The sequence below is a fragment of the Oncorhynchus clarkii genome, unplaced genomic scaffold, assembly GCF_045791955.1.
Source record: "Oncorhynchus clarkii lewisi isolate Uvic-CL-2024 unplaced genomic scaffold, UVic_Ocla_1.0 unplaced_contig_12719_pilon_pilon, whole genome shotgun sequence".
NCBI classification, from domain to species: Eukaryota; Metazoa; Chordata; class Actinopteri; order Salmoniformes; family Salmonidae; genus Oncorhynchus; species Oncorhynchus clarkii.
The window spans coordinates 402,686-430,649 of NW_027261034.1; the positions used below are offsets into that span (position 1 = coordinate 402,686).

Sequence of the window (27,964 nt, forward strand, 5' to 3'; positions counted from 1 at the left end):
TCCATTGGCTCTAAGGGTGTCGTCTTGTTCTGAGGAGCTGGGGGAAAGCTGAGGTGTCTGTCTGTCTGACAAACAGAGGATAAGGACGACAAATCCTCTAAGTGATTCTCAATGACTGACAGAACATGTTTGACTGTCTACAGTGAGGCTCACACACGCCAACACAGACACGCAGGTACACACAACACACAATCACCTTCGCAGTCATTTTAATGTACACAGTACAGTATAGTACAGTACAGTATAGTACAGTACAGTACAGTACAGCATAGTATAGTGCGTAGACCTACTGTACTGTACATAGGGAGTGACATACGGACAGACAAAACAGAACAGTACAGTACATGCATACAACTATACATACAACTATGCATACAACTATACATACAACTATACATACAACTATACATACACACATACGTTCAACAAAAAAGTATTTATTATTCTATTATTTAAATTATCCAAAATGTACAAAAAGCTTGTATTTATTAACCCCGGATGAAACAAGGCTATGATATGGTTATGATATGGTTATGATATGGATATGATATGATTATGATATGGTTATGATATGATTATGATATGGTTATGATATGATTATGATATGATTATGATATGGTTATGATATGATGATATGGATATGATATAATTATGATATGATTATGATATGGTTATTTTATGTTTCTGATATAATTATGATATGACAATGATATGATTATGATATGGTTGTTATATGGTTATGATATAATTATAATATTGGTTATTTTATTGTGATTTTATGGTTATTATATAATTATGATATGGTTATTTTATGATTATATGATTATGATATGCTTATGTTATGGTTATTATATTGTGATTTTATGGTTATGATATTATTTTATGGTGATTTTTTGGTTATATGGTTAGGATATGGTAATTTTATGGTTATGATATGGTTAAGATATGGTTATGATATGGTTATGTTATGGTTATTATATGGTGATTTTATGGAAGAACTGGGACATTTTCAGATTGCAGAAATTGTGTACATATCCTTGCGACATGGGGCTGTGCATTATCATGCTGAAACATGAGGTGATGGCGGCGGATGAATGGCACGACAATGGGCCTCAGGATCTCATCACAGTATATTTTGTTAATATGTTGTGAATGTATTATAATGTTCTAAAAAATGTTTAGCTGCCTTAATTTTGCTGGATCCCAGGAAGAGTAGCTGCTGTCTTGTTGGTATCTAATGGGGATCCATAATAAATACAAATACGGAATCTCTATGTACTCAAATTGCCATCGATACAATGCAATTGTGTTCATTGTCTGTAGTTTATGCCTGACCATACCATAACCCCACTGCCACCATGGGGCACTTTGTTCACAATGTTGACATCAGCAAACCGTTCACACGACAACATACATGTGGTCTGCGGTTGGGAGGCCGGTTGGATGTACAACCAAATTCTCTAAAACAACGTCCTAGGCAGTTTATGGTAGAGAAATTAACATTAAATTATCAGGCAACAGCTATTGTGGACATTCCTGCAGTCAGCATACCAATTGCACTCTCCCTCAAAACTTGAGACATTTGTGGCACTGTAACCAAACTGCACATTTTAAAGTGACCTTTTATTTTCCCCAACATAAGGTGCACCTGTGTAATGATCATGCTGTTTAATCAGCTTCTTGATATGCCACACCTGTCAGGTGGATGGATTATCTTGGCAAAGGAGAAATGCTCACTAACAGGGATGTAAACACATTTGTGGACAACATTTGAGAGAAATAAGCTTTTTGGAACATATGGAACATTTCTGGGATCTTTTATTTCAGCTCATGAAACATGGAACCAACACTTTACATGTTGCGTTTATATTTTTGTTCAGTGTACATAACAGTAATTAGTGGTAAATATACATCATAGTAAATAGTGCCAGGGATGACTGTCCTCCCCACATCTCGTCTTAGGAAGTTTCCAATTGGCTCAGCCGAATACACTGCCAAGCACTTAGCCCTGTTATCTGTTTCAGGGAACTGGCAACAGTGAGTAAGTGAGTTGTTAGAAAAATAACACAGGCTGTCAATGATGGTGACAGAGTGGCTGAGACTGGAGTCAAATCAGAGATCTACTTCATGTTTTTCTGTATCCAGTCTTTGAAGTTGTTTATCCGGGTATGGACTGTGTAAAGCCCTGGGCCACAGTTCCATTTCTCATAACCAAAACTTTCTAATGCCAGAAGCTCCCAGACAACACTATCATCCCCCTGTCCCCCCGAAGGACCCGATGATGGCTTAGTGGCAGGAGATGGTATGATTGTAATGCCTGCACTGACAGTGGGACAAGGCTTGGTGGGATTGAGAGGGTGGCGCATTGCACACAGCATATTGTCAGTGATGGTGACAGGGGCCCCGCTCTGAGCAAACTGCCTCTCGCACTGAACGACATCCCCCAGCTCGACTACTCCAGTCTGGGCTGTCTCGGCGTCTAGGCTGTGTTTGGAACTGGACCTTGAGTCAGATGCAAGGAGCCAGCCTGTGGCATAGCCCTGTGTGGCGGTCACCTCCCCGCCTTGCATTTTGGGGAGACACACGGGCAGCACACGCTCACTGATCTTGGCCTTGTCCCGTAGCTTCAGAACGGCCAGGTCCGAGTCCAGTGTCACAGGATCAAAGCTGGGATGGACCAGGACAGAGGAAACCTGTTGGATCAGAGGAGACATGAGACAGATGGACCAAAATGAATGCCGTGCGGAGAGTTTGAGCAGTGGCAGCTTGCTTGGCTCAGTCTAAACACATAAGTGTCCCAGCATGCAACTTGGCCGGACCTAAGCACAGCTTACTGACTTGCCATGTGCATTGAGATTTGGTCGGTGAGGTTGGCAACAATAGTCTTACAATCTGTTCTCCGGAGGGAAGTGTTTGTGCATAACGCAAGGTGGTCTAATTGTTTAGGACAAACCCCCAACCTTAGTTTCCTACATCTCCCATTGACATGACAATATATGATTTATACCAGTGTGTCATACAGATGTAGGAGCTTAATTGGATCATCCTGTTTCAGAAGAACAGTGCTGGAAATGTAAAACCTGTAGTGTATTTGAGGTTTAGAAAGGCTTCTGAAGTTTGTAATTTACACTTTGAAACGACAGACTTGATTAGCCTTATGCAAAATGTATCAACCCCAACAAACATGTCCATTAATTATAATCCATATAATAATTCACATTTCCTGGTGCTGCAAGATTATTTTCCTGCTGTAGCAAACTGGCTCAAATTAAGATCCTACACCTGTAGGTGTTTCTCAGTTCAGGATTTGAAGTGACTATATTGCCCCACATTTTAGCACCTTATGGGCCTACTTGAGGCTCCATTTACCTAATGATTTTACAATGCTGACAGAAATGTGTTTCAGTGAAATCTGATGATATCCAAATATTACATATGATATGTAATATCATATGTATTTACTGATGATATCCAAATACTATAATTTGTTGGAAATGATTATGTGGAGGACACAGGATCTTTTAATGTTTTTTTTACAGTTATACCACAACAAGATTTAGAGGAATAATCTGATATGATATGGAAATCAAGACAATTAGACTGCACCTTTAAAATGGGCCTGTCATAAATCACCTTGGCATGTTTTGGTAGGCATTAAAGGAGCAATCTACAGTTCCTTCATCCACGTATTAATTAATGATAAATACCCATTGGTACCCATTCTTATATACATTATTTTAGAATATAACTTAGTTCAATTGTCGTACCCCGTCTGAACTCAACATATACGTTTATTTTGCTCCACTGTTTGTAAACAACGTAAATGTAAACAAACACTGTATAGCCTCAAAATACGGCTACAATATAATGTTCTATATCATTATGGATGGTCAGTCCTTGCAATCCGTAGCTCTGTCTAAGACTTTGAGAGTGGTGACATTTCTCCAGCCACATTCCACTGCTTTTTACCAAAAACAGTGGTGGTGTGTCTGCTTTGTTATTGTTTCAACTGCAGATTGGACCTTGTAGACGTTGTCAAGACCGTATTATAACGGCTTCACAACTGTATTCACAGACTTCAAGAGAGACTTTTACCCCCCTGTGTAGATAGAGCATCCCCCTAGCTTAGCATCACTCACACCCACCTGCAGTTGTTTCAGTGTCCTCATCTGGCCCGGGCTGTGTATTCCCATCACCACTTTAATGTTGGCTGGATCTACCCACTGCGGCTTGCCCACTCCTGCCACCACCAGGCAGTGAGCTGCCACCAGCACACTGAGCTGGGTGACTAGTGCTCCACTGCACGCCAGCTGCCAGGGAGAGGAGGCCTCCTCTGGTGCCGTCTGTAGGCCAGAGCCAGCTCTGCGGATGATGTGGGAGCGGAGGTAGATGGCTGCATGCCAGGGCCATCCAATCTCAGTGAGGTTCTGAGGGCTGAAGGCTGCTGGGAGTTGACCACACACTGTTACAGAAAGAGAGAGGAGTAGGTGTCAGAGATGGGAGCGGAAATAGGTTGTTTCTGACTATGTTTCTAACACCATGTACACCTATGGAGGCAGGTAGCCTAGCGGTTAAGAGTGTTTGGTCAGTAACCGAAAGGTCGCTGGTTCGAATCCCCGAGCCAACTAGGTAAAATATCTGTCAAATGTGCCCTTGAGCAAAGCACTTAACCGGAGCATCTGCAAACCGACGTAAATGCATTAGGGACACTTGAACAGTGATTTAAAATGTTTCATTAATGTGTACTGAATTGTATTGGGGTAGCCTAGTGGTTAGAGCGTTGGGCTAGTAACCGAAAGGTTGCAAGTTCATATCCCCGAGCTGACAAGGTGGGGGTTGCTGTCGTTCTGCCCCTGAACAGGCAGTTAACCCACTGTTCCTAGGCCGTCATTGTAAATTAGAATTTGTTCTTAACTGACTTGCCTAGTTAAATAAAGGTCAAATAAAGTGGGACCATATTTGTAAAACCAAATCTGTTCATTCCCTCAAGACATTGGCTGACTTTCTTTGCATCTGTTCTTTAAGTCGGCGCTGCCCTCACCTGGCGAGCAGGAGACATGATGCCCGCTCCACCTGCCAGTCTTCAGACAGGTGCGCCGGGGGCTACCGTAGTGTTGGTAGAGAGAGGAGGCACACTCATACTCTATGCTAGTGTACAGCTGGTGGAAACCACGGGGGATTTCCCTCAGGACAGGGTCTTGGGTGCTGGGGAGGTTCCCTGAGGAGGGTGGGTCCATGCCAGGGGGGTGACTGTCATAGACCGTATGCCTGGATGAGGTGTGAAGCCTGTGGACTGGACTTTTCCTGTAGTAGGGGACAAAGAAGGTGTCTGAGTACAAGGAGAAAAGCTTAACAATGGGCATGTTTAAAAGAGATGTAGAATAAATGTTTAAAGTTATTGTCTGTAAAACACGTGTCAAACTCATTCCAAGGAGGGCAGAGTGTCTGTGGGTTTTCGCTCCACCCTTGTACTTGATTGATGAATTAAGGTCACTAATTAATAAGGATCTCCCCTCACCAGGATGTCTAGATCTTAATTGAAAGGAAAAAAACTAAAACCTGTAGACATTTGGCCCTCTGCGGAATGAGTTTGAAACCACTGCTGTAAGATAAAACCTAATCCACTCAAAAACTAGAAGTGTATAAATTCAGTCAAGGTGCCGGTTTTGTACAGATTGACATACAAACAGTCAGAATGAGACGTATGGAAGTGTTAGTACGGCTCATACCTGGGTGTACGGGTCATACCTGGATGTACTGGGTCATACCTGGGTGTACGGGTCATACCTGGGTGTACGGGTCATACCTGGGTGTACGGGTCATACCTGGGTGTACGGGTCATACCTGGGTGTAAGGGTCATACCTGGGTGTACGGGTCATACCTGGGTGTACGGGTCATACCTGGGTGTAAGGGTCATACCTGGGTGTACGGGTCATACCTGGGTGTACGGGTCATACCTGGATGTAAGGGTCATACCTGGGTGTACGGGTCATACCTGGGTGTACGGGTCATACCTGGGTGTACGGGTCATACCTGGGTGTAAGGGTCATACCTGGATGTACGGGTCATACCTGGGTGTACGGGTCATACCTGGGTGTACGGGTCATACCTGGGTGTACGGGTCATACCTGGGTGTACGGGTTCATACCTGGGTGTACGGGGTCATACCTGGGTGTACGGCTCATACCTGGATTTACGGGTCATACCTGGGTGTACAGGGTCATACCTGGGTGTACGGGTCATACCTGGATGTACTGGGTCATACCTGGGTGTACGGGTCATACCTGGGTGTACGGGTCATACCTGGGTGTACGGGTCATACCTGGATGTACGGGTCATACCTGGGTGTACGGGTCATACCTGGGTGTACGGGTCATACCTGGGTGTAAGGGTCATACCTGGGTGTACGGGTCATACCTAGGTGTACGGGTCATACCTGGGTGTAAGGGTCATACCTGGGTGTACGGGTCATACCTGGGTGTACGGGTCATACCTGGATGTAAGGGTCATACCTGGGTGTACGGGTCATACCTGGGTGTACGGGTCATACATGGGTGTAAGGGTCATACCTGGATGTACGGGTCATACCTGGGTGTACGGGTCATACCTGGGTGTACGGGTTATACCTGGGTGTACGGGTCATACCTGGGTGTACGGGTTCATACCTGGGTGTACGGGGTCATACCTGGGTGTACGGCTCATACCTGGATTTACGGGTCATACCTGGGTGTACAGGGTCATACCTGGGTGTACGGGGTCATACCTGGGTGTACGGGGTCATACCTGGGTGTACGGGGTCATACCTGGATGTGCGGGGTCATACCTGGGTGTACGGCTCATACCTGGGTGTACGGGTCATACCTGGGTGTACGGGTCATACCTGGATGTACGGGTCATACCTGGATGTACGGGTCATACCTGGGTGTACGGGTCATACCTGGATGTACGGGTCATACCTGGATGTACGGGGTCATACCTGGATGTACGGGTCATACCTGGATGTACGGGGTCATACCTGGATGTACGGGTCATACCCGGATGTACGGGTCATACCCGGATGTACGGGTCATACCTGGATGGGGCCTTTGGCTTCACAACTTTGTGTCTCACCAGCTCAGATACCTTAGGCTCTCGACAGGCTGTGGACACAGAGGAAGAGCCCTTAACCACGTAATCAACAGTATTGTCCAGTAACCTAAACAGCAGCACTAAAGCACTATACAGTCTGATGTTATTTAAGCAATAAGGCCCAAGGGGGTGTGATATATCGCCAATATACCACGCTTAAGGGCTGTTCTTATGCACAACGCAACAAAGAGTGCCTGGACACAGCCCTTAGCCGTGATATATTGGCCATATATCACAAACCCCAGAGGTGCCTTATTGCTATTATAAACTGGTTACCAACGTAATTAGAGCAGTAAAAATGTATGTTTTGTTATACCCGTGGTACACTGTCTGATATACCACGGCTTTCAGACAATTAGCATTCAGGGCTGGAACCACGACTGTCAACCAATCAGCATTCAGGGCTGGAACAAGTCAGTTTATAAATGTGGATAAACATGTGCAGGTGTTTTATCTAAATGGCTGTTTGCTGTCAGTATACCTCTCACACACAGTGGTTGCCGGCCACTCCACGAGCCATCTGGGAGACAGGTGCTCCGGGAGCCGCCACTCAGGATGTAGGAGGGGTTACAGAAGTAGTCCACTGTGTCAGGACCTCCTCCAGAGCCCCGGACCAGCTGGAGGTAGCCATGGTGCAGCCTGGCTGGAGGAGGACACACCCCGAGCCCTCTGACTGGGTCTGCACCCCTCTGACTGGGTTGAACGGGCTCTGACTGGGTCTGCACCCCTCTGACTGGGTCTGCACCCCTCTGACTGGGTCGAATGGGCTCTGAGAGACACAAAGAGATGGAGGAGAGTCATGTTTTGAGAAATGGGCTGGTCATTCAATGGTCTACCATGACTATGGTGTGTATGTTCATTCCTTGTGTACTGTCTTCTTGTTTTTCTTGTGTACTCTCTTCTTGTTTTTCTTGTGTACTCTCTTCTTGTTTTCCTTGTGTACTCTCTTCTTGTTTCCCTTGAGTACTCTCTTCTTGTTTTCCTTGTGTACTCTCTTCTTGTTTCCCTTGTGTACTCTCTTCTTGTTTCCCTTGTGTACTCTCTTCTTGTTTTCCTTGTGTACTCTCTTCTTGTTTCCCTTGTGTACTCTCTTCTTGTTTCCCTTGTGTACTCTCTTCTTGTTTTCCTTGTGTACTCTCTTCTTGTGCATCATCTAATGCAATGCACCTGTTCCATCAGTACTCAGGTCTGCAACATTCCTGTCTGTGGAGGGGATCAATAAAGTTGATCCATTCATTTACATGATCTTTAACTTTACCTTTATCTACCTTCCCACAGATGGGCACCGTGCCACTCCAGGTGGCGTTGGGCAGGCAGGTCCTCTGGGGGCTGCCAGTCAGTGTGTAGGGTAGGTGGCACAGGTACTGAACAGCCAGGAGCTCATCCTCCGGACCGTACACAGAGAGGAGCTCCCCGTTCACGGGCCTCGCTGGCAACACACACACCTGACTCCTAGCAACTGGAAGGCAGAGAGAGAGAGAGAGAGAGAGAGAGAGAGAGAGAGAGACTAAGTATTGTCTTTGTAGAAATATTATATCAACCATCCCCAGTTTGGTCTGGACTCGTGAAATGACCCGTAACCTTTTCCTGCAGTCAGTGACCAATAGCGCCCCCTTTTGGCCTCATGGGTGGAATGTTATATTTTAAATAAAAGATTTACAAAAAATGTAACTGATGAAAATCTAGTGTTTCTATGTCAAACAGTTTTGTTATATGTCAGTCTCCTGTGCATATAAAGTGTAATATTGTGATGCAAACTCAGAATTTAACTCCATATCTGACATTGTCTTCTTTTTCTAAGCCCATAACCATGTGTGTGAGGTGAATACTTCTGTTTCAATGTAGATTTGTTTAAGACTACCAAGAAACACTCTGTGTGACCCTGATATAACCCACCGCAGTAAAACGTTTTCCTCCCAGGAAGCAGTAGAGCTAGGTTTTATAATACCTGAATGATAATGAATAACTCACTTTGTTTGGGGAGGAAATTAGGTTATGGCTACCAGACGGATCACTAACCATTCTCACACAGTTGACCTGTGTAGCCTGGCAGACATGCACAGTGAAAAGACTGTACTGGGTTCAGCAAACAGGTTCCATGGTGCTGACAAGGGGAGGGGCTGCACGCTGCAAGGGAGCCGCAAATACAAAACAAACAGACAATTAGACAAATATTTCATGAATAATAGGCTGAGCAACAGACAGGCTGACTGACAGACCTGCCTGGCTGATAGATTGAAATAATTTTAAATCATCTTGGCCAAAATGTAACCATATGCACCACATGCAACATCTATGCTAAAGTCTTGTTGATAATGGCAATAAAACCTGCCTGTAGCTACCTGAGCTCTGCTGAAAAGCGGCAAAGAAGCCATCAAAGTTGTTGTAGCCATCTGAGACAAACAGGACGTGCAGCCTGCTTCCAGAGGTTCTGATTGGTGGAGGCAGCTCATTCCCACAAAACCGGCCAATGACGGGGGAGCTCAGGCTGTCACCATCTCGCAGCTCCACGTAGTCATAGTGACAGTTGTGGTCAGGCTCCAGACTAAGCATGGAGAACCTGGGCGGAACCAAACAAGGTCTTTGTTATCATCATGTTTGGCTGTTAAGTAGGGTAAGATATTAATCTATATAGTGTCCATATTAGGATATCATCTTACTACCCTTAAAAAAAAAAAAAATCAGTACGGATCCATGAAAGGTGCGACTGGATTGTGACAGACAACTTCCTCATAGAATACCATTCAACTTCATGAAAGCCAATGAGAGATTCAAAGAATTTGACAGTATAGTACAGTACAATCAATTCAGGGACCCACCTGAGCTCCACGTTCTCCCCTTTCTCTACCTGCACCCTCCACTCACAGTGCGCATTGATGGGGTAACTCTCCAGCATGATGTGGCCCTGGGCTCTACGAATCACCCCTCCACATGCTAGGGACAAGAACACATACTCTGAGCTCCCATAATGCAACACAAAACAACTATAGATTAGAACATAGATGTTTGTAGCAAGTCATTCAAGTCGATGTGTAATGAACAGTGTTGGGGGGAAGCTCCTCTGAAAATATAGTTTACCAAGCAACCAATTACATCACATCGGCAGAAGTTGAGCTACACTGAAGTTATAAACACAGCTTTCTTAACTGAAGTTATAAACACAGCTTTCTTAACTGAAGTTATAAACACAGCTTTCTTAACTGAAGTCATAAACACAGCTTTCTTAACTGAAGTTATAAACACAGCTTTCTTAACTGAAGTTATAAACACAGCTTTCTTAAATGAAGTCATAAACACAGTGTTCTTAACTGAAGTCATAAACACAGCTTTCTTAACTGAAGTCATAAACACAGCTTTCTTAACTGAAGTCATAAACACAGCTTTCTTAACTGAAGTTATAAACACAGCTTTTTTAACTGAAGTTATAAACACAGCTTTCTTAACTGAAGTCATAAACACAGCTTTCTTAACTGAAGTCATAAACACAGCTTTCTTAACTGAAGTCATAAACACAGCTTTCTTAACTGAAGTTATAAACACAGCTTTCTTAACTGAAGTTATAAACACAGCTTTCTTAACTGAAGTCATAAACACAGCTTTCTTAACTGAAGTTATAAACACAGCTTTCTTAACTGAAGTCATAAACACAGCTTTCTTAACTGAAGTTATAAACACAGCTTTCTTAACTGAAGTCATAAACACAGCTTTCTTAACTGAAGTTATAAACACAGCTTTCTTAACTGAAGTTATAAACACAGCTTTCTTAACTGAAGCTACTTTTGATTTGATTTGATATATAAATATAAAATGTCATAGAATACATATTGCAAGAACAGATCACACTAGAGTCAGAAGATAACATAGTTTTTAATTTAGCCTATTAACAATACAAACTATGTTTCAAGTGAGAATTAGACAGGTCTGGTGAATTAGACAGGTCTGATGGATTAGACAGAGCTGATGGATTAGACAGGTCTGGTGAATTAGACAGGTCTGGTGAATTAGACAGGTCTGGTGAATTAGACAGGTCTGATGGATTAGACAGAGCTGATGGATTAGACAGGTCTGATGAATTAGACAGGTCTGGTGAATTAGACAGGTCTGGTGAATTAGACAGGTCTGATGGATTAGACAGAGCTGATGGATTAGACAGAGCTGATGGATTAGACAGGTCTGATGAATTAGACAGGTCTGATGAACTACACAGGTCTGATGAATTAGACAGGTCTGATGAATTAGACAGGTCTGATGAACTAGACATGTCTGATGGATTAGAGAGGTCTGATGGACTAGACAGGTCTGATGAATTAAACAGGTCTGATGAATTAGATAGGTCTGATGAATTAGACAGGTCTGATGAACTACACAGGTCTGATGAATTAAACAGGTCTGATGAATTAGACAGGTCTGATGAACTAGACAGGTCTGATGAATTAGACAGGTCTGATGAATTAAACAGGTCTGATGAATTAGATAGGTCTGATGAATTAGACAGGTCTGATGAACTACACAGGTCTGATGAATTAAACAGGTCTGATGGATTAGAGAGGTCTGATGAATTAAACAGGTCTGATGAATTAGACAGGTCTGATGGATTAAACAGGTCTGATGGATTAGACAGGTCTGATGAATTAGACAGGTCTGATGAATAAAACAGGTCTGGTGAATTAGACAGGTCTGATGGATTAGACAGAGCTGATGGATTAGACAGAGCTGATGGATTAGACAGGTCTGGTGAATTAGACAGGTCTGGTGAATTAGACAGGTCTGGTGAATTAGACAGGTCTGATGGATTAGACAGGTCTGATGGATTAGACAGGTCTGATGAATTAGACAATTCTGATGAATTAAACAGGTCTGATGAATTAGACAGGTCTGATGGATTAGACAGGTCTGATGAATTAGACAGGTCTGATGGATTAGACAGGTCTGATGGATTAGACAGGTCTGATGAATAAAACAGGTCTGGTGAATTAGACAGGTCTGATGTATTAGACAGAGTTGATGGATTAGACAGAGTTGATGGATTAGACAGAGCTGATGGATTAGACAAAGTTGATGGATTAGACAGAGTTGATGGATTAGACAGAGCTGATGGATTAGACAGGTCTGGTGAATTAGACAGGTCTGGTGAATTAGACAGGTCTGATGAATTAGACAGGTCTGATGGATTAGACAGAGTTGATGGATTAGACAGAGTTGATGGATTAGACAGAGTTGATGGATTAGACAGGTCTGATGGATTAGACAGAGTTGATGGATTAGACAGAGCTGATGGATTAGACAAAGTTGATGGATTAGACAGAGCTGATGGATTAGACAGAGCTGATGGATTAGACAGGTCTGATGAACTAGACATGTCTGATGGATTAGAGAGGTCTGATGAACTAGACATGTCTGATGGATTAGAGAGGTCTGATGAATTAAACAGGTCTGATGAATTAGACAGGTCTGATGAATTAGACAGGTCTGATGAACTAGACATGTCTGATGGATTAGAGAGGTCTGATGAATTAACACACAGGTCTGATGAATTAGACAGGTCTGATGGATTAGACAGGTCTGATGAATTAGACAGGTCTGATGGACTAGACAGGTCTGATGGATTAGACAGGTCTGATGGATTAGACAGGTCTGATGAATAAAACAGGTCTGGTGAATTAGACAGGTCTGATGGATTAGACAGAGCTGATGGATTAGACAGAGTTGATGGATTAGACAGGTCTGGTGAATTAGGCAGGTCTGGTGAATTAGACAGGTCTGGTGAATTAGACAGGTCTGATGGATTAGACAGGTCTGATGGATTAGACAGGTCTGATGAATTAGACAGTTCTGATGAATTAAACAGGTCTGATGAATTAGACAGGTCTGATGGATTAGACAGGTCTGATGAATTAGACAGGTCTGATGGATTAGACAGGTCTGATGGATTAGACAGGTCTGATGAATTAGACAGGTCTGATGAATAAAACAGGTCTGATGAATAAAACAGGTCTGGTGAATTAGACAGGTCTGATGGATTAGACAGAGTTGATGGATTAGACAGAGTTGATGGATTAGACAAAGTTGATGGATTAGACAGGTCTGGTGAATTAGACAGGTCTGGTGAATTAGACAGGTCTGGTGAATTAGACAGGTCTGGTGAATTAGACAGGTCTGATGGATTAGACAGGTCTGGTGAATTAGACAGGTCTGGTGAATTAGACAGGTCTGGTGAATTAGACAGGTCTGATGAATTAGACAGGTCTGATGGATTAGACAGAGTTGATGGATTAGACAGAGTTGATGGATTAGACAGAGTTGATGGATTAGACAGAGCTGATGGATTAGACAGGTCTGGTGAATTAGACAGGTCTGATGAATTAGACAGGTCTGGTGAATTAGACAGGTCTGGTGAATTAGACAGGTCTGGTGAATTAGACAGGTCTCGTGAATTAGACAGGTAGGATGCCAAAAAAAACAAGGAAATGATTGCCTAGTTCACATATTTTATTTTAGCAAAAAAAGTAGTGTGTAGTTCCAGTAGTTAGATACACCACTATATGACTAAAAAGTAGTGTGTCGTTCCAGTAGTTAGATACACCACTAACGTTAAATGGCTAAAAAGTAATTAACAACTGAAATGTTACCAACATTTCAATGTAGTTCACTACTCCCCAACACTGGCAATGAAACAAGTGAAAAACTCCCAAGGACTGTAATTTAGAAAATGCTCTACCCCTGAAACAGCTGACTCACTCTTGCAGTCTCCACCTGCCCAGCCCTGACGACAGTCCGTACAGAATCTCCCTCGGATGAAGAAATCATCCTTGGCCTCCCACGTCCCATTGTGACAGGTTTTACAGTTCTCAAACAGACTGCAGCCTGAGGGAAGAGGATAAACAGGGGAGCCAGGAGATCAGGTCAGTGTTCTGCAAGCAGCTAAATGACATGTAATTTCAACCAATGTTTTATCACGTTCAATGTTTTGGTTAATTTAAACGTTTATAAATCTGTAAGAAAAAGTGAATCCTTGTAATTACATCTTAACGTTAAAGCGTTATCAACATGTGAAGAATAAGAAGACAAAAGTCAGTGTACAAACAGTTGTATTGGGTAAGAAAGCTGGAAGGGAGTAAGAGGGAAGCAGTATAGGGCACAGATTAAATAGAAGGAGACAGATGTCTCACAGGATGTAGAAATCTGAAGCGTCCGTTTAGAGCTTCTTCTCACCACCAAATTTGGTGATGGGAGGAAGTCCAGGCGCGGAACGTGGGAGAAAATTGAGTTAAATTAAACTTGGTGTCAATACAGTTCTCTTCCCAAATTACAATCTGTTATGAACAGAGTGGACTAAGTTTTATATACTTGACCCTTTACCAAAGTTCCCAAAAATGGTTTTGTTTACAAGGAATGCAACGGCGAATTGAATTATTGCACGTGAACACTTCACAAAGAAGGTGTTACCTAGCAGAAATATGCAAATATATGCTAAAACAGGATCTCGCTAGGTCGTGCTTGGTTCTGCCCACCTCCATGCCTGTTCTGCCCAATATGCTTAATTTGCTCCCACTGGAAATGACAACAATGAGATGTTTTGGGGTTAGTTATCAGTATCTTTGGTAGAGGTCTGATAGGTTGTTTACCAGGGTGGATGATGCAGGGGTCACACTGGTCCAGTTGGTTGCGGCAGCAGGGGACGGAGTAGCCCACCCGTGCCCCCTGGGAAGGACATCTACACTGGATCAGCTGGTACTCACAACAGTCCCTACACATGTGGTTCCACTCTGAGCTGGGACACTTGTCATCCACCACACCTCTGGAATCTAAAATCAATCAATCAGTCAATCAAATGTATTTCCTAAAGCCCATTTTAGCGTGGCAAGTAGCCTAACGGTTAGAGCATTGAGTCAGTAACCGAAAGGTTGCTAGATCGAATCCCCGAGCTCAGCAAGTTGAAGAATGTGCCCTTGAGCAAGGCACTGAACCCTAATTGCTCCAGGGTCACTGTTGACAATGGCTGACCCTGGTCGTGACCCCATTCCCTGAGGGTGTCTCGGGGAGAGTTGGGATATGCAAAAAGAAACACATTTCCAATTCACACCTGTATTAACACATACCTGCACAACACATGATACCCAGACTAAACTCAAAACAACAAGCTATGTCGTATCAAGGGAGTTTCACATAAAGAGACTGGCATGTTGTGAATCAAGGTATCCTAGTGGTCAGAGCGTTGGACTTGTAACCGAAAGGTTGCAAGATCGAATCCCCGAGCTGACAAGGTAAAAATCTGTCGTTCTGTCCCTGAACAAGGCAGTTACCCCAGTGTTCTCCGGTAGGCCGTCATTGAAAATAAGAATTTGTTATTAACTGACTTGCCAAGTTAAATAAAAAAAACATGTCACGAGGCATGGCATTAATTTGTCTATGATTACTGCTTCTGTAAAATAACATGCTCTATTGTCTACATGAATGCACGTCTGGATTCATGACATATACTTGCCAAAATAATATTTAGCTACAGTTTGAAAGCAACACAAAACAAGGACTCCTCGTCTGTACATACATTTTAATGTTTCCTCTCTGTACTGGAAGAATGTTTTTTTGAGGGATAAAGTCATTTGTATGAAGCTTACTTCTGCTATCTCAGAGATCTGGTTATCATATTCGTTTGACTAGGGCTCTATAACGCTGCGTTTAACCTGGCAGACCAATTATAATATATATTTTTCACTAATTGGTCTTTTGACCAATTAGATCAGCTCTTTTGCCAATGATTTGGACAAAATATCAGAATTGTGCTCCCTGTGTAAACGCAGCCATAGCTACATTAGTAGTTTGGGTCCTGGATGCTGAAACAGCCTTCTAGCAGTGTGTATAACAGACAATATGCCACGGGTATGATGCTAAACTAATTTTCAGTCGTATTTATGTTGGTAAACAGTTTATAATGGCAATATGAGGGGTTTGTGGTATATAGCCAATGTATCACTGCTAAGGGCTGTGTCGTAAGAACAGACTTTAGGTGTGGTATATTGGCCAAGATATAACAACTCCTCGGGCCTTATTGCTTAAGTATAGCATGTGTACACTGGAGGAGGGTTTAGGGTAGCAATCCTCTGTGAGACTATAATTGGTTAGATACCTCTCATCAACTTCCAGGTGCCTTGTGGCAAGTTCTATGTGATTCTATGCTGTGATTCTACAGTTCTCTGGTGACTAACTCTGCTGAGTGGGTTAATCCTATTGGAACAAGGCTAATGTGCTTGAATCGTAAATTCATGGTTCACAGTTCACATCGTGCTCCCCCAGGGGTCATTACAATAGCAAGAAACCCCCCAAACCCAATCTGACCCTGTCTCGTGATGGTTCCAAAGACATGTCTTTAAGCCTCTAGGGACTAAACCCTGTCTAATCTGGGGTTCTACTATCTATATGGAATTGTTTTAAGAAGGTCACACCAAGGGTCAGTTATCTATTTGATATGACATTTTAAGACTCCTTGAAGTATAAAATACAATATAAAAACAAACAGTTGATGAAAAAATGTATTTGGCCAAACTGCTCATACAAACACATCGAATAACAGATTCACTACATGGAACAACAGATGGTCCACCCCCCCAAAAAAATATAAAGAAAGTTTGTTCTGAAGTGTCTGTCCTATATCTGAGAGAAACATTTGTTGTTGTTTTAGCATTAAGTCTCCATATATACCGCCATTCATTTTTCAACTGTTACCGGGGACCTTCAGGCAGGTCTTGTGAGGCCTGTGGGTGTCCTAGAGCATAACAACCACATGTACGTGTTCATGAGAGTCTCACATCCTATTAGTGTGTTGCCCAAACTGTTGGGACGCTACAGACAGAAGTCGGCAGATCGGCTGTACCGACTTCAGACGAGTTCTGATACGTTTTGTGGGGGTTGTAGAGCAAAACGGAGAACACCACCGTGTTCGTTATAGCCTCATCTTTCCATAGAGAGGTCAGGCCAAACTCTTCGGATGCTACAGAGAAGACCAATTTTCGAGATGTCTCATGGTCTGACAAATATCTAGCTCTGTCACCTTTCACCGCAGATTCGGAAGTGCAACATTGGCGGATTGAAATATATCTAGGCGAACAGATATCTCTAGTTTAAACTGACGTCTTTTTACAGGGATTATTTTATTATACTAATTCGATTTCTAGGGGGTTTAATAGAGTCCTACAGTCATACATATTCTCATTACAGTCTGGTCAAAATGAGTGTGGCAATACATAGACAATGTCCCCAGCTTTCTAACAGCATGAAACTTAGAATCCAGACTTGACTAGGTCAGTGACTATAGAAGTTAACTCAGACATGACTAGGTATGTGACTAGAGAAGTTAACTCAGACTTGACTAGGTCAGTGACTAGAGAAGTTAACTCAGACATGACTAGGTATGTGACTAGAGAAGTTAACTCAGACATGACTAGGTATGTGACTAGAGAAGTTAACTCAGACATGACTAGGTCAGTGACTAGAGAAGTTAACTCAGACATGACTAGGTATGTGACTATAGAAGTTAACTCAGACATGACTAGGTATGTGACTATAGAAGTTAACTCAGACTTGACTAGGTCAGTGACTATAGAAGTTAACTCAGACATGACTAGGTATGTAACTATAGAAGTTAACTCAGACTTGACTAGGTATGTGACTATAGAAGTTAACTCAGACTTGACTAGGTATGTGACTATAGAAGTTAACTCAGACATAACTAGGTATGTGACTAGAGAAGTTAACTCAGACATGACTAGGTATGTAACTATAGAAGTTAACTCAGACATGACTAGGTATGTGACTATAGAAGTTAACTCAGACATGACTAGGTCAGTGACTATAGAAGTTAACTCAGACATGACTAGGTATGTGACTATAGAAGTTAACTCAGACTTGACTAGGTCAGTGACTATAGAAGTTAACTCAGACTTGACTAGGTCAGTGACTATAGAAGTTAACTCAGACATGACTAGGTATGTAACTATAGAAGTTAACTCAGACTTGACTAGGTATGTGACTATAGAAGTTAACTCAGACATGACTAGGTATGTAACTATAGAAGTTAACTCAGACATGACTAGGTATGTGACTATAGAAGTTAACTCAGACTTGACTAGGTCAGTGACTATAGAAGTTAACTCAGACATGACTAGGTCAGTGACTATAGAAGTTAACTCAGACATGACTAGGTATGTAACTATAGAAGTTAACTCAGACATGACTAGGTCAGTGACTATAGAAGTTAACACAGACATGACTAGGTATGTAACTATAGAAGTTAACTCAGACATGACTAGGTCAGTGACTATAGAAGTTAACTCAGACATGACTAGGTATGTAACTATAGAAGTTAACTCAGACATGACTAGGTATGTGACTAGAGAAGTTAACTCAGACATGACTAGGTCAGTGACTATAGAAGTTAACTCAGACATGACTAGGTCAGTGACTAGAGAAGTTAACTCAGACATGACTAGGTATGTGACTATAGAAGTTAACTCGGCCATGACTAGGTATGTGACTATAGAAGTTAACTCAGACATAACTAGGTATGTGACTATAGAAGTTAACTCAGACATGACTAGGTATGTGACTATAGAAGTTAACTCAGACATGACTAGGTATGTGACTAGAGAAGTTAACTCAGACATGACTAGGTCAGTGACTAGAGAAGTTAACTCAGACATGACTAGGTATGTGACTAGAGAAGTTAACTCAGACATGACTAGATATGTGACTAGAGAAGTTAACTCAGACATGACTAGGTCAGTGACTATAGAAGTTAACTCAGACATGACTAGGTATGTGACTAGAGAAGTTAACTCAGACATGACTAGGTATGTGACTATAGAAGTTAACTCAGACATGACTAGGTATGTAACTATAGAAGTTAACTCAGACATGACTAGGTATGTGACTAGAGAAGTTAACTCAGACATAACTAGGTATGTGACTAGAGAAGTTATAACCCAGACTTGACTAGGTATGTGACTATAGAAGTTAACTCAGACATGACTAGGTCAGTGACTAGAGAAGTTAACTCAGACATGACTAGGTCAGTGACTAGAGAAGTTAACTCAGACATGACTAGGTATGTGACTATAGAAGTTAACTCAGACATGACTAGGTCAGTGACTAGAGAAGTTAACTCAGACATGACTAGGTATGTGACTATAGAAGTTAACTCAGACATGACTAGGTATGTGACTATAGAAGTTAACTCAGACATGACTAGGTATGTGACTATAGAAGTTAACTCAGACATGACTAGGTATGTGACTAGAGAAGTTAACTCAGACATGACTAGGTATGTGACTATAGAAGTTAACTCAGACATGACTAGGTATGTAACTATAGAAGTTAACTCAGACATGACTAGGTATGTGACTATAGAAGTTAACTCAGACATGACTAGGTCAGTGACTATAGAAGTTAACTCAGACATGACTAGGTATGTGACTATAGAAGTTAAATCAGACATGACTAGGTCAGTGACTAGAGAAGTTAACTCAGACATGACTAGGTATGTGACTAGAGAAGTTAACTCAGACATAACTAGGTATGTGACTAGAGAAGTTATAACCCAGACTTGACTAGGTATGTGACTATAGAAGTTAACTCAGACATGACTAGGTATGTGACTATAGAAGTTAACTCAGACATGACTAGGTATGTAACTATAGAAGTTAACTCAGACATGACTAGGTATGTAACTATAGAAGTTATAACTCAGACATGACTAGGTATGTGACTAGAGAAGTTAACTCAGACATGACTAGGTATGTGACTATAGAAGTTAACTCAGACTTGACTAGGTATGTGACTAGAGAAGTTAACTCAGACATGACTAGGTATGTGACTAGAGAAGTTAACTCAGACATGACTAGGTATGTGACTAGAGAAGTTAACTCAGACATGACTAGGTATGTGACTATAGAAGTTAACTCAGACATGACTAGGTATGTGACTAGAGAAGTTAACTCAGACTTGACTAGGTATGTGACTAGAGAAGTTAACTCAGACATGACTAGGTATGTGACTAGAGAAGTTAACTCAGACATGACTAGGTATGTGACTAGAGAAGTTAACTCAGACATGACTAGGTATGTGACTAGAGAAGTTAACTCAGACATGACTAGGTCAGTGACTATAGAAGTTAACTCAGACATGACTAGGTATGTGACTAGAGAAGTTAACTCAGACATGACTAGGTATGTGACTAGAGAAGTTAACTCAGACATGACTAGGTATGTGACTAGAGAAGTTAACTCAGACATGACTAGGTCAGTGACTAGAGAAGTTAACTCAGACATGACTAGGTATGTGACTATAGAAGTTAACTCAGACATGACTAGGTATGTGACTAGAGAAGTTAACTCAGACATGACTAGGTATGTGACTAGAGAAGTTAACTCAGACATGACTAGGTATGTGACTATAGAAGTTAACTCAGACATGACTAGGTATGTGACTATAGAAGTTAACTCAGACATGACTAGGTATGTGACTATAGAAGTTAACTCAGACATGACTAGGTCAGTGACTAGAGAAGTTAACTCAGACATGACTAGGTATGTGACTAGAGAAGTTAACTCAGACATGACTAGGTCAGTGACTAGAGAAGTTAACTCAGACATGACTAGGTATGTGACTATAGAAGTTAACTCAGACATGACTAGGTATGTGACTATAGAAGTTAACTCAGACTTGACTAGGTCAGTGACTATAGAAGTTAACTCAGACATGACTAGGTATGTAACTATAGAAGTTAACTCAGACTTGACTAGGTATGTGACTATAGAAGTTAACTCAGACTTGACTAGGTATGTGACTATAGAAGTTAACTCAGACATAACTAGGTATGTGACTAGAGAAGTTAACTCAGACATGACTAGGTATGTAACTATAGAAGTTAACTCAGACATGACTAGGTATGTGACTATAGAAGTTAACTCAGACATGACTAGGTCAGTGACTATAGAAGTTAACTCAGACATGACTAGGTATGTGACTATAGAAGTTAACTCAGACTTTACTAGGTCAGTGACTATAGAAGTTAACTCAGACTTGACTAGGTCAGTGACTATAGAAGTTAACTCAGACATGACTAGGTATGTAACTATAGAAGTTAACTCAGACTTGACTAGGTATGTGACTATAGAAGTTAACTCAGACATGACTAGGTATGTAACTATAGAAGTTAACTCAGACATGACTAGGTATGTGACTATAGAAGTTAACTCAGACTTGACTAGGTCAGTGACTATAGAAGTTAACTCAGACATGACAGAAGACTAGACATGTCAGTGACTATAGAAGTTAACTCAGACATGACTAGGTATGTAACTATAGAAGTTAACTCAGACATGACTAGGTCAGTGACTATAGAAGTTAACACAGACATGACTAGGTATGTAACTATAGAAGTTAACTCAGACATGACTAGGTCAGTGACTATAGAAGTTAACTCAGACATGACTAGGTATGTAACTATAGAAGTTAACTCAGACATGACTAGGTATGTGACTAGAGAAGTTAACTCAGACATGACTAGGTCAGTGACTATAGAAGTTAACTCAGACATGACTAGGTCAGTGACTAGAGAAGTTAACTCAGACATGACTAGGTATGTGACTATAGAAGTTAACTCGGCCATGACTAGGTATGTGACTATAGAAGTTAACTCAGACATGACTAGGTATGTGACTATAGAAGTTAACTCAGACATGACTAGGTATGTGACTATAGAAGTTAACTCAGACATGACTAGGTATGTGACTAGAGAAGTTAACTCAGACATGACTAGGTCAGTGACTAGAGAAGTTAACTCAGACATGACTAGGTATGTGACTAGAGAAGTTAACTCAGACATGACTAGATATGTGACTAGAGAAGTTAACTCAGACATGACTAGGTCAGTGACTATAGAAGTTAACTCAGACATGACTAGGTATGTGACTAGAGAAGTTAACTCAGACATGACTAGGTATGTGACTATAGAAGTTAACTCAGACATGACTAGGTATGTGACTAGAGAAGTTAACTCAGACATAACTAGGTATGTGACTAGAGAAGTTATAACCCAGACTTGACTAGGTATGTGACTATAGAAGTTAACTCAGACATGACTAGGTCAGTGACTAGAGAAGTTAACTCAGACATGACTAGGTCAGTGACTAGAGAAGTTAACTCAGACATGACTAGGTATGTGACTATAGAAGTTAACTCAGACATGACTAGGTCAGTGACTAGAGAAGTTAACTCAGACATGACTAGGTATGTGACTATAGAAGTTAACTCAGACATGACTAGGTATGTGACTATAGAAGTTAACTCAGACATGACTAGGTATGTGACTATAGAAGTTAACTCAGACATGACTAGGTATGTGACTAGAGAAGTTAACTCAGACATGACTAGGTATGTGACTATAGAAGTTAACTCAGACATGACTAGGTATGTAACTATAGAAGTTAACTCAGACATGACTAGGTATGTGACTATAGAAGTTAACTCAGACATGACTAGGTCAGTGACTATAGAAGTTAACTCAGACATGACTAGGTATGTGACTATAGAAGTTAAATCAGACATGACTAGGTCAGTGACTAGAGAAGTTAACTCAGACATGACTAGGTATGTGACTAGAGAAGTTAACTCAGACATAACTAGGTATGTGACTAGAGAAGTTATAACCCAGACTTGACTAGGTATGTGACTATAGAAGTTAACTCAGACATGACTAGGTATGTGACTATAGAAGTTAACTCAGACATGACTAGGTATGTAACTATAGAAGTTAACTCAGACATGACTAGGTATGTAACTATAGAAGTTATAACTCAGACATGACTAGGTATGTGACTAGAGAAGTTAACTCAGACATGACTAGGTATGTGACTATAGAAGTTAACTCAGACTTGACTAGGTATGTGACTAGAGAAGTTAACTCAGACATGACTAGGTATGTGACTAGAGAAGTTAACTCAGACATGACTAGGTATGTGACTAGAGAAGTTAACTCAGACATGACTAGGTATGTGACTATAGAAGTTAACTCAGACATGACTAGGTATGTGACTAGAGAAGTTAACTCAGACTTGACTAGGTATGTGACTAGAGAAGTTAACTCAGACATGACTAGGTATGTGACTAGAGAAGTTAACTCAGACATGACTAGGTATGTGACTAGAGAAGTTAACTCAGACATGACTAGGTATGTGACTAGAGAAGTTAACTCAGACATGACTAGGTCAGTGACTATAGAAGTTAACTCAGACATGACTAGGTATGTGACTAGAGAAGTTAACTCAGACATGACTAGGTATGTGACTAGAGAAGTTAACTCAGACATGACTAGGTATGTGACTAGAGAAGTTAACTCAGACATGACTAGGTCAGTGACTAGAGAAGTTAACTCAGACATGACTAGGTATGTGACTATAGAAGTTAACTCAGACATGACTAGGTATGTGACTAGAGAAGTTAACTCAGACATGACTAGGTATGTGACTAGAGAAGTTAACTCAGACATGACTAGGTATGTGACTATAGAAGTTAACTCAGACATGACTAGGTATGTGACTATAGAAGTTAACTCAGACATGACTAGGTATGTGACTATAGAAGTTAACTCAGACATGACTAGGTCAGTGACTAGAGAAGTTAACTCAGACATGACTAGGTATGTGACTAGAGAAGTTAAAACCCAGACATGACTAGGTCAGTGACTAGAGAAGTTAACTCAGACATGACTAGGTCAGTGACTAGAGAAGTTAACTCAGACATGACTAGGTATGTGACTATAGAAGTTAACTCAGACATGACTAGGTATGTGACTATAGAAGTTAACTCAGACATGACTAGGTATGTGACTAGAGAAGTTAAAACCCAGACATGACTAGGTATGTGACTAGAGAAGTTAACTCAGACATGACTAGGTATGTGACTAGAGAAGTTAACTCAGACATAACTAGGTATGTGACTATAGAAGTTAACTCAGACATAACTAGGTATGTGACTAGAGAAGTTAAAACCCAGACTTGACTAGGTCAGTGACTAGAGAAGTTAACTCAGACATGACTAGGTCAGTGACTATAGAAGTTAACTCAGACATGACTAGGTATGTGACTAGAGAAGTTAACTCAGACATGACTAGGTATGTGACTAGAGAAGTTAACTCAGACTTGACTAGGTCAGTGACTAGAGAAGTTAACTCAGACATGACTAGGTCAGTGACTAGAGAAGTTAACTCAGACATGACTAGGTATGTGACTATAGAAGTTAACTCAGACATGACTAGGTAAGTGACTAGAGAAGTTAACTCAGACATGACTAGGTCAGTGACTAGAGAAGTTAACTCAGACATGACTAGGTATGTGACTATAGAAGTTAACTCAGACATGACTAGGTATGTGACTATAGAAGTTAACTCAGACATGACTATGTATGTAACTATAGAAGTTAACTCAGACATGACTAGGTATGTGACTATAGAAGTTAACTCAGACATGACTAGGTCAGTGACTAGAGAAGTTAACTCAGACATGACTAGGTATGTGACTATAGAAGTTAACTCAGACATGACTAGGTATGTGACTAGAGAAGTTAACTCAGACATGACTAGGTATGTGACTAGAGAAGTTAACTCAGACATGACTAGGTATGTGACTATAGAAGTTAACTCAGACATGACTAGGTATGTGACTATAGAAGTTAACTCAGACATGACTAGGTATGTGACTATAGAAGTTAACTCAGACATGACTAGGTCAGTGACTAGAGAAGTTAACTCAGACATGACTAGGTATGTGACTAGAGAAGTTAAAACCCAGACATGACTAGGTCAGTGACTAGAGAAGTTAACTCAGACATGACTAGGTCAGTGACTAGAGAAGTTAACTCAGACATGACTAGGTATGTGACTATAGAAGTTAACTCAGACATGACTAGGTATGTGACTATAGAAGTTAACTCAGACATGACTAGGTATGTGACTAGAGAAGTTAAAACCCAGACATGACTAGGTATGTGACTAGAGAAGTTAACTCAGACATGACTAGGTATGTGACTAGAGAAGTTAACTCAGACATAACTAGGTATGTGACTATAGAAGTTAACTCAGACATAACTAGGTATGTGACTAGAGAAGTTAACTCAGACTTGACTAGGTCAGTGACTAGAGAAGTTAACTCAGACATGACTAGGTCAGTGACTAGAGAAGTTAACTCAGACATGACTAGGTATGTGACTATAGAAGTTAACTCAGACATGACTAGGTAAGTGACTAGAGAAGTTAACTCAGACATGACTAGGTCAGTGACTAGAGAAGTTAACTCAGACATGACTAGGTATGTGACTATAGAAGTTAACTCAGACATGACTAGGTATGTGACTATAGAAGTTAACTCAGACATGACTAGGTATGTAACTATAGAAGTTAACTCAGACATGACTAGGTATGTGACTATAGAAGTTAACTCAGACATGACTAGGTCAGTGACTAGAGAAGTTAACTCAGACATGACTAGGTATGTGACTATAGAAGTTAACTCAGACATGACTAGGTATGTGACTAGAGAAGTTAACTCAGACATGACTAGGTATGTGACTAGAGAAGTTAACTCAGACATGACTAGGTATGTGACTATAGAAGTTAACTCAGACATGACTAGGTATGTGACTATAGAAGTTAACTCAGACATGACTAGGTATGTGACTATAGAAGTTAACTCAGACATGACTAGGTCAGTGACTAGAGAAGTTAACTCAGACATGACTAGGTATGTGACTAGAGAAGTTAAAACCCAGACATGACTAGGTCAGTGACTAGAGAAGTTAACTCAGACATGACTAGGTCAGTGACTAGAGAAGTTAACTCAGACATGACTAGGTATGTGACTATAGAAGTTAACTCAGACATGACTAGGTATGTGACTATAGAAGTTAACTCAGACATGACTAGGTATGTGACTAGAGAAGTTAAAACCCAGACATGACTAGGTATGTGACTAGAGAAGTTAACTCAGACATGACTAGGTATGTGACTATAGAAGTTAACTCAGACATGACTAGGTATGTGACTAGAGAAGTTAACTCAGACTTGACTAGGTCAGTGACTAGAGAAGTTAACTCAGACATGACTAGGTCAGTGACTAGAGAAGTTAACTCAGACATGACTAGGTATGTGACTATAGAAGTTAACTCAGACATGACTAGGTAAGTGACTAGAGAAGTTAACTCAGACATGACTAGGTCAGTGACTAGAGAAGTTAACTCAGACATGACTAGGTATGTGACTATAGAAGTTAACTCAGACATGACTAGGTATGTGACTATAGAAGTTAACTCAGACATGACTAGGTATGTAACTATAGAAGTTAACTCAGACATGACTAGGTATGTGACTATAGAAGTTAACTCAGACATGACTAGGTATGTGACTAGAGAAGTTAACTCAGACATGACTAGGTATGTGACTATAGAAGTTAACTCAGACATGACTAGGTATGTGACTATAGAAGTTAACTCAGACATGACTAGGTATGTAACTATAGAAGTTAACTCAGACATGACTAGGTATGTGACTATAGAAGTTAACTCAGACATGACTAGGTATGTGACTATAGAAGTTAACTCAGACATGACTAGGTATGTAACTATAGAAGTTAACTCAGACATGACTAGGTCAGTGACTAGAGAAGTTAACTCAGACATGACTAGGTATGTAACTATAGAAGTTAACTCAGACATGACTAGGTATGTGACTATAGAAGTTAACTCAGACATGACTAGGTATGTGACTATAGAAGTTAACTCAGACATGACTAGGTATGTGACTAGAGAAGTTAACCCAGACATGACTAGGTATGTGACTAGAGAAGTTAACCCAGACATGACTAGGTATGTGACTAGAGAAGTTAACTCAGACATGACTAGGTCAGTGACTAGAGAAGTTAACCCAGACATGACTAGGTATGTGACTAGAGAAGTTAACCCAGACATGACTAGGTATGTGACTAGAGAAGTTAACTCAGACATGACTAGGTATGTGACTATAGAAGTTAACTCAGACATGACTAGGTATGTGACTAGAGAAGTTAACTCAGACATGACTAGGTATGTGACTAGAGAAGTTAACCCAGACATGACTAGGTATGTGACTAGAGAAGTTAACTCAGACATGACTAGGTATGTGACTATAGAAGTTAACTCAGACATGACTAGGTATGCCCATATGACTCAGAGAGGAAATAAATTACTCAGCAAGTGTAAAAGAAAAACTCTAACAATGGAAGTTGTGTGAACAGTTCAGAATAGGGAGGCTAATACAAGTTACAGCAGGCTTCGTAGAGTCATACATCTGAATGAAATGTGTTATCATCAGTATATGATGAAATCATCGCTCTAGCTCTTACCGTGGGGCCAGGCAGTTGCATGAAGGCAGAGTAGAATGACATGGAGAAGAAGAGGCAGGAGGTGTCTGGGTTGCAGATGAGGGGGCATTGTCGTCCTCCCAGTGGGCTGCACCCTCTGGCACACAAGGACCATAGAGCTAGGAACCAGAACACACATGATGTCACTGAGGAGTGACAGGAGTCCGGAATCTAAAGTGTTCCTGTTCAGAACGCTCCACATCAATCCCACTATCCTCTCTTTCTCTGGGCTCTAGATGCAAAGCAGCTGTTGAGAACACACACTCACCACACTAAAAGAGAGATTTAACCCTTTCTTTTCACCAGGAGTGGCACTGGCATTCTGCACTCTCTCTCTCTCTGTGATGACGGACAAGCTCCATGCATACTCACCATGCATCTGAACTCTCCA

At 41.2% G+C, this 27,964-nt stretch overlaps 1 protein-coding gene across 5 annotated transcripts; it reads right to left on the minus strand.

Moving 5' to 3' along the window:
* Positions 1-1,800: 1,800 nt before the first annotated feature.
* On the minus strand, positions 1,801-27,964 carry LOC139403881 (inactive serine protease PAMR1-like). 5 transcript variants are annotated; one of them, XM_071147065.1, is made up of 13 exons: positions 27,946-27,964; positions 27,556-27,692; positions 14,755-14,934; positions 13,868-13,993; positions 9,949-10,063; positions 9,472-9,689; positions 9,149-9,256; positions 8,388-8,588; positions 7,611-7,838; positions 7,074-7,140; positions 5,042-5,304; positions 4,146-4,462; positions 1,801-2,693 (listed from the first exon to the last, which is right to left on the minus strand). In XM_071147065.1, exons 2-13 carry the CDS (start codon positions 27,686-27,688, stop codon positions 2,121-2,123), a joined length of 2,529 nt encoding a protein of 842 aa, XP_071003166.1. In that variant the 5' UTR covers positions 27,689-27,692; positions 27,946-27,964; the 3' UTR covers positions 1,801-2,120. The 5 variants fall into 5 exon arrangements, with proteins under 5 accessions (XP_071003166.1, XP_071003164.1, XP_071003165.1 ...); XM_071147063.1 differs by having other exon boundaries at positions 7,611-7,898; positions 27,946-27,962; XM_071147064.1 differs by having other exon boundaries at positions 7,611-7,898; positions 27,556-27,948.

Excerpts from the sequence above, each read along its gene's own strand:
- LOC139403881 (XM_071147064.1), bottom strand. The coding sequence starts at position 27,775 with ATGTGGAGCGTTCTGAACAGGAACACTTTAGATTCCGGACTCCTGTCA. Across the intron at positions 14,935-27,555 it reads TGCAACTGCCTGGCCCCACG|ATTCCAGAGGTGTGGTGGAT; the intron begins GTAAGAGCTAGA and ends GATTGATTTTAG. Across the intron at positions 7,141-7,610 it reads GCAACCACTGTGTGTGAGAG|CCTGTCGAGAGCCTAAGGTA; the intron begins GTATACTGACAG and ends CTGTGTCCACAG.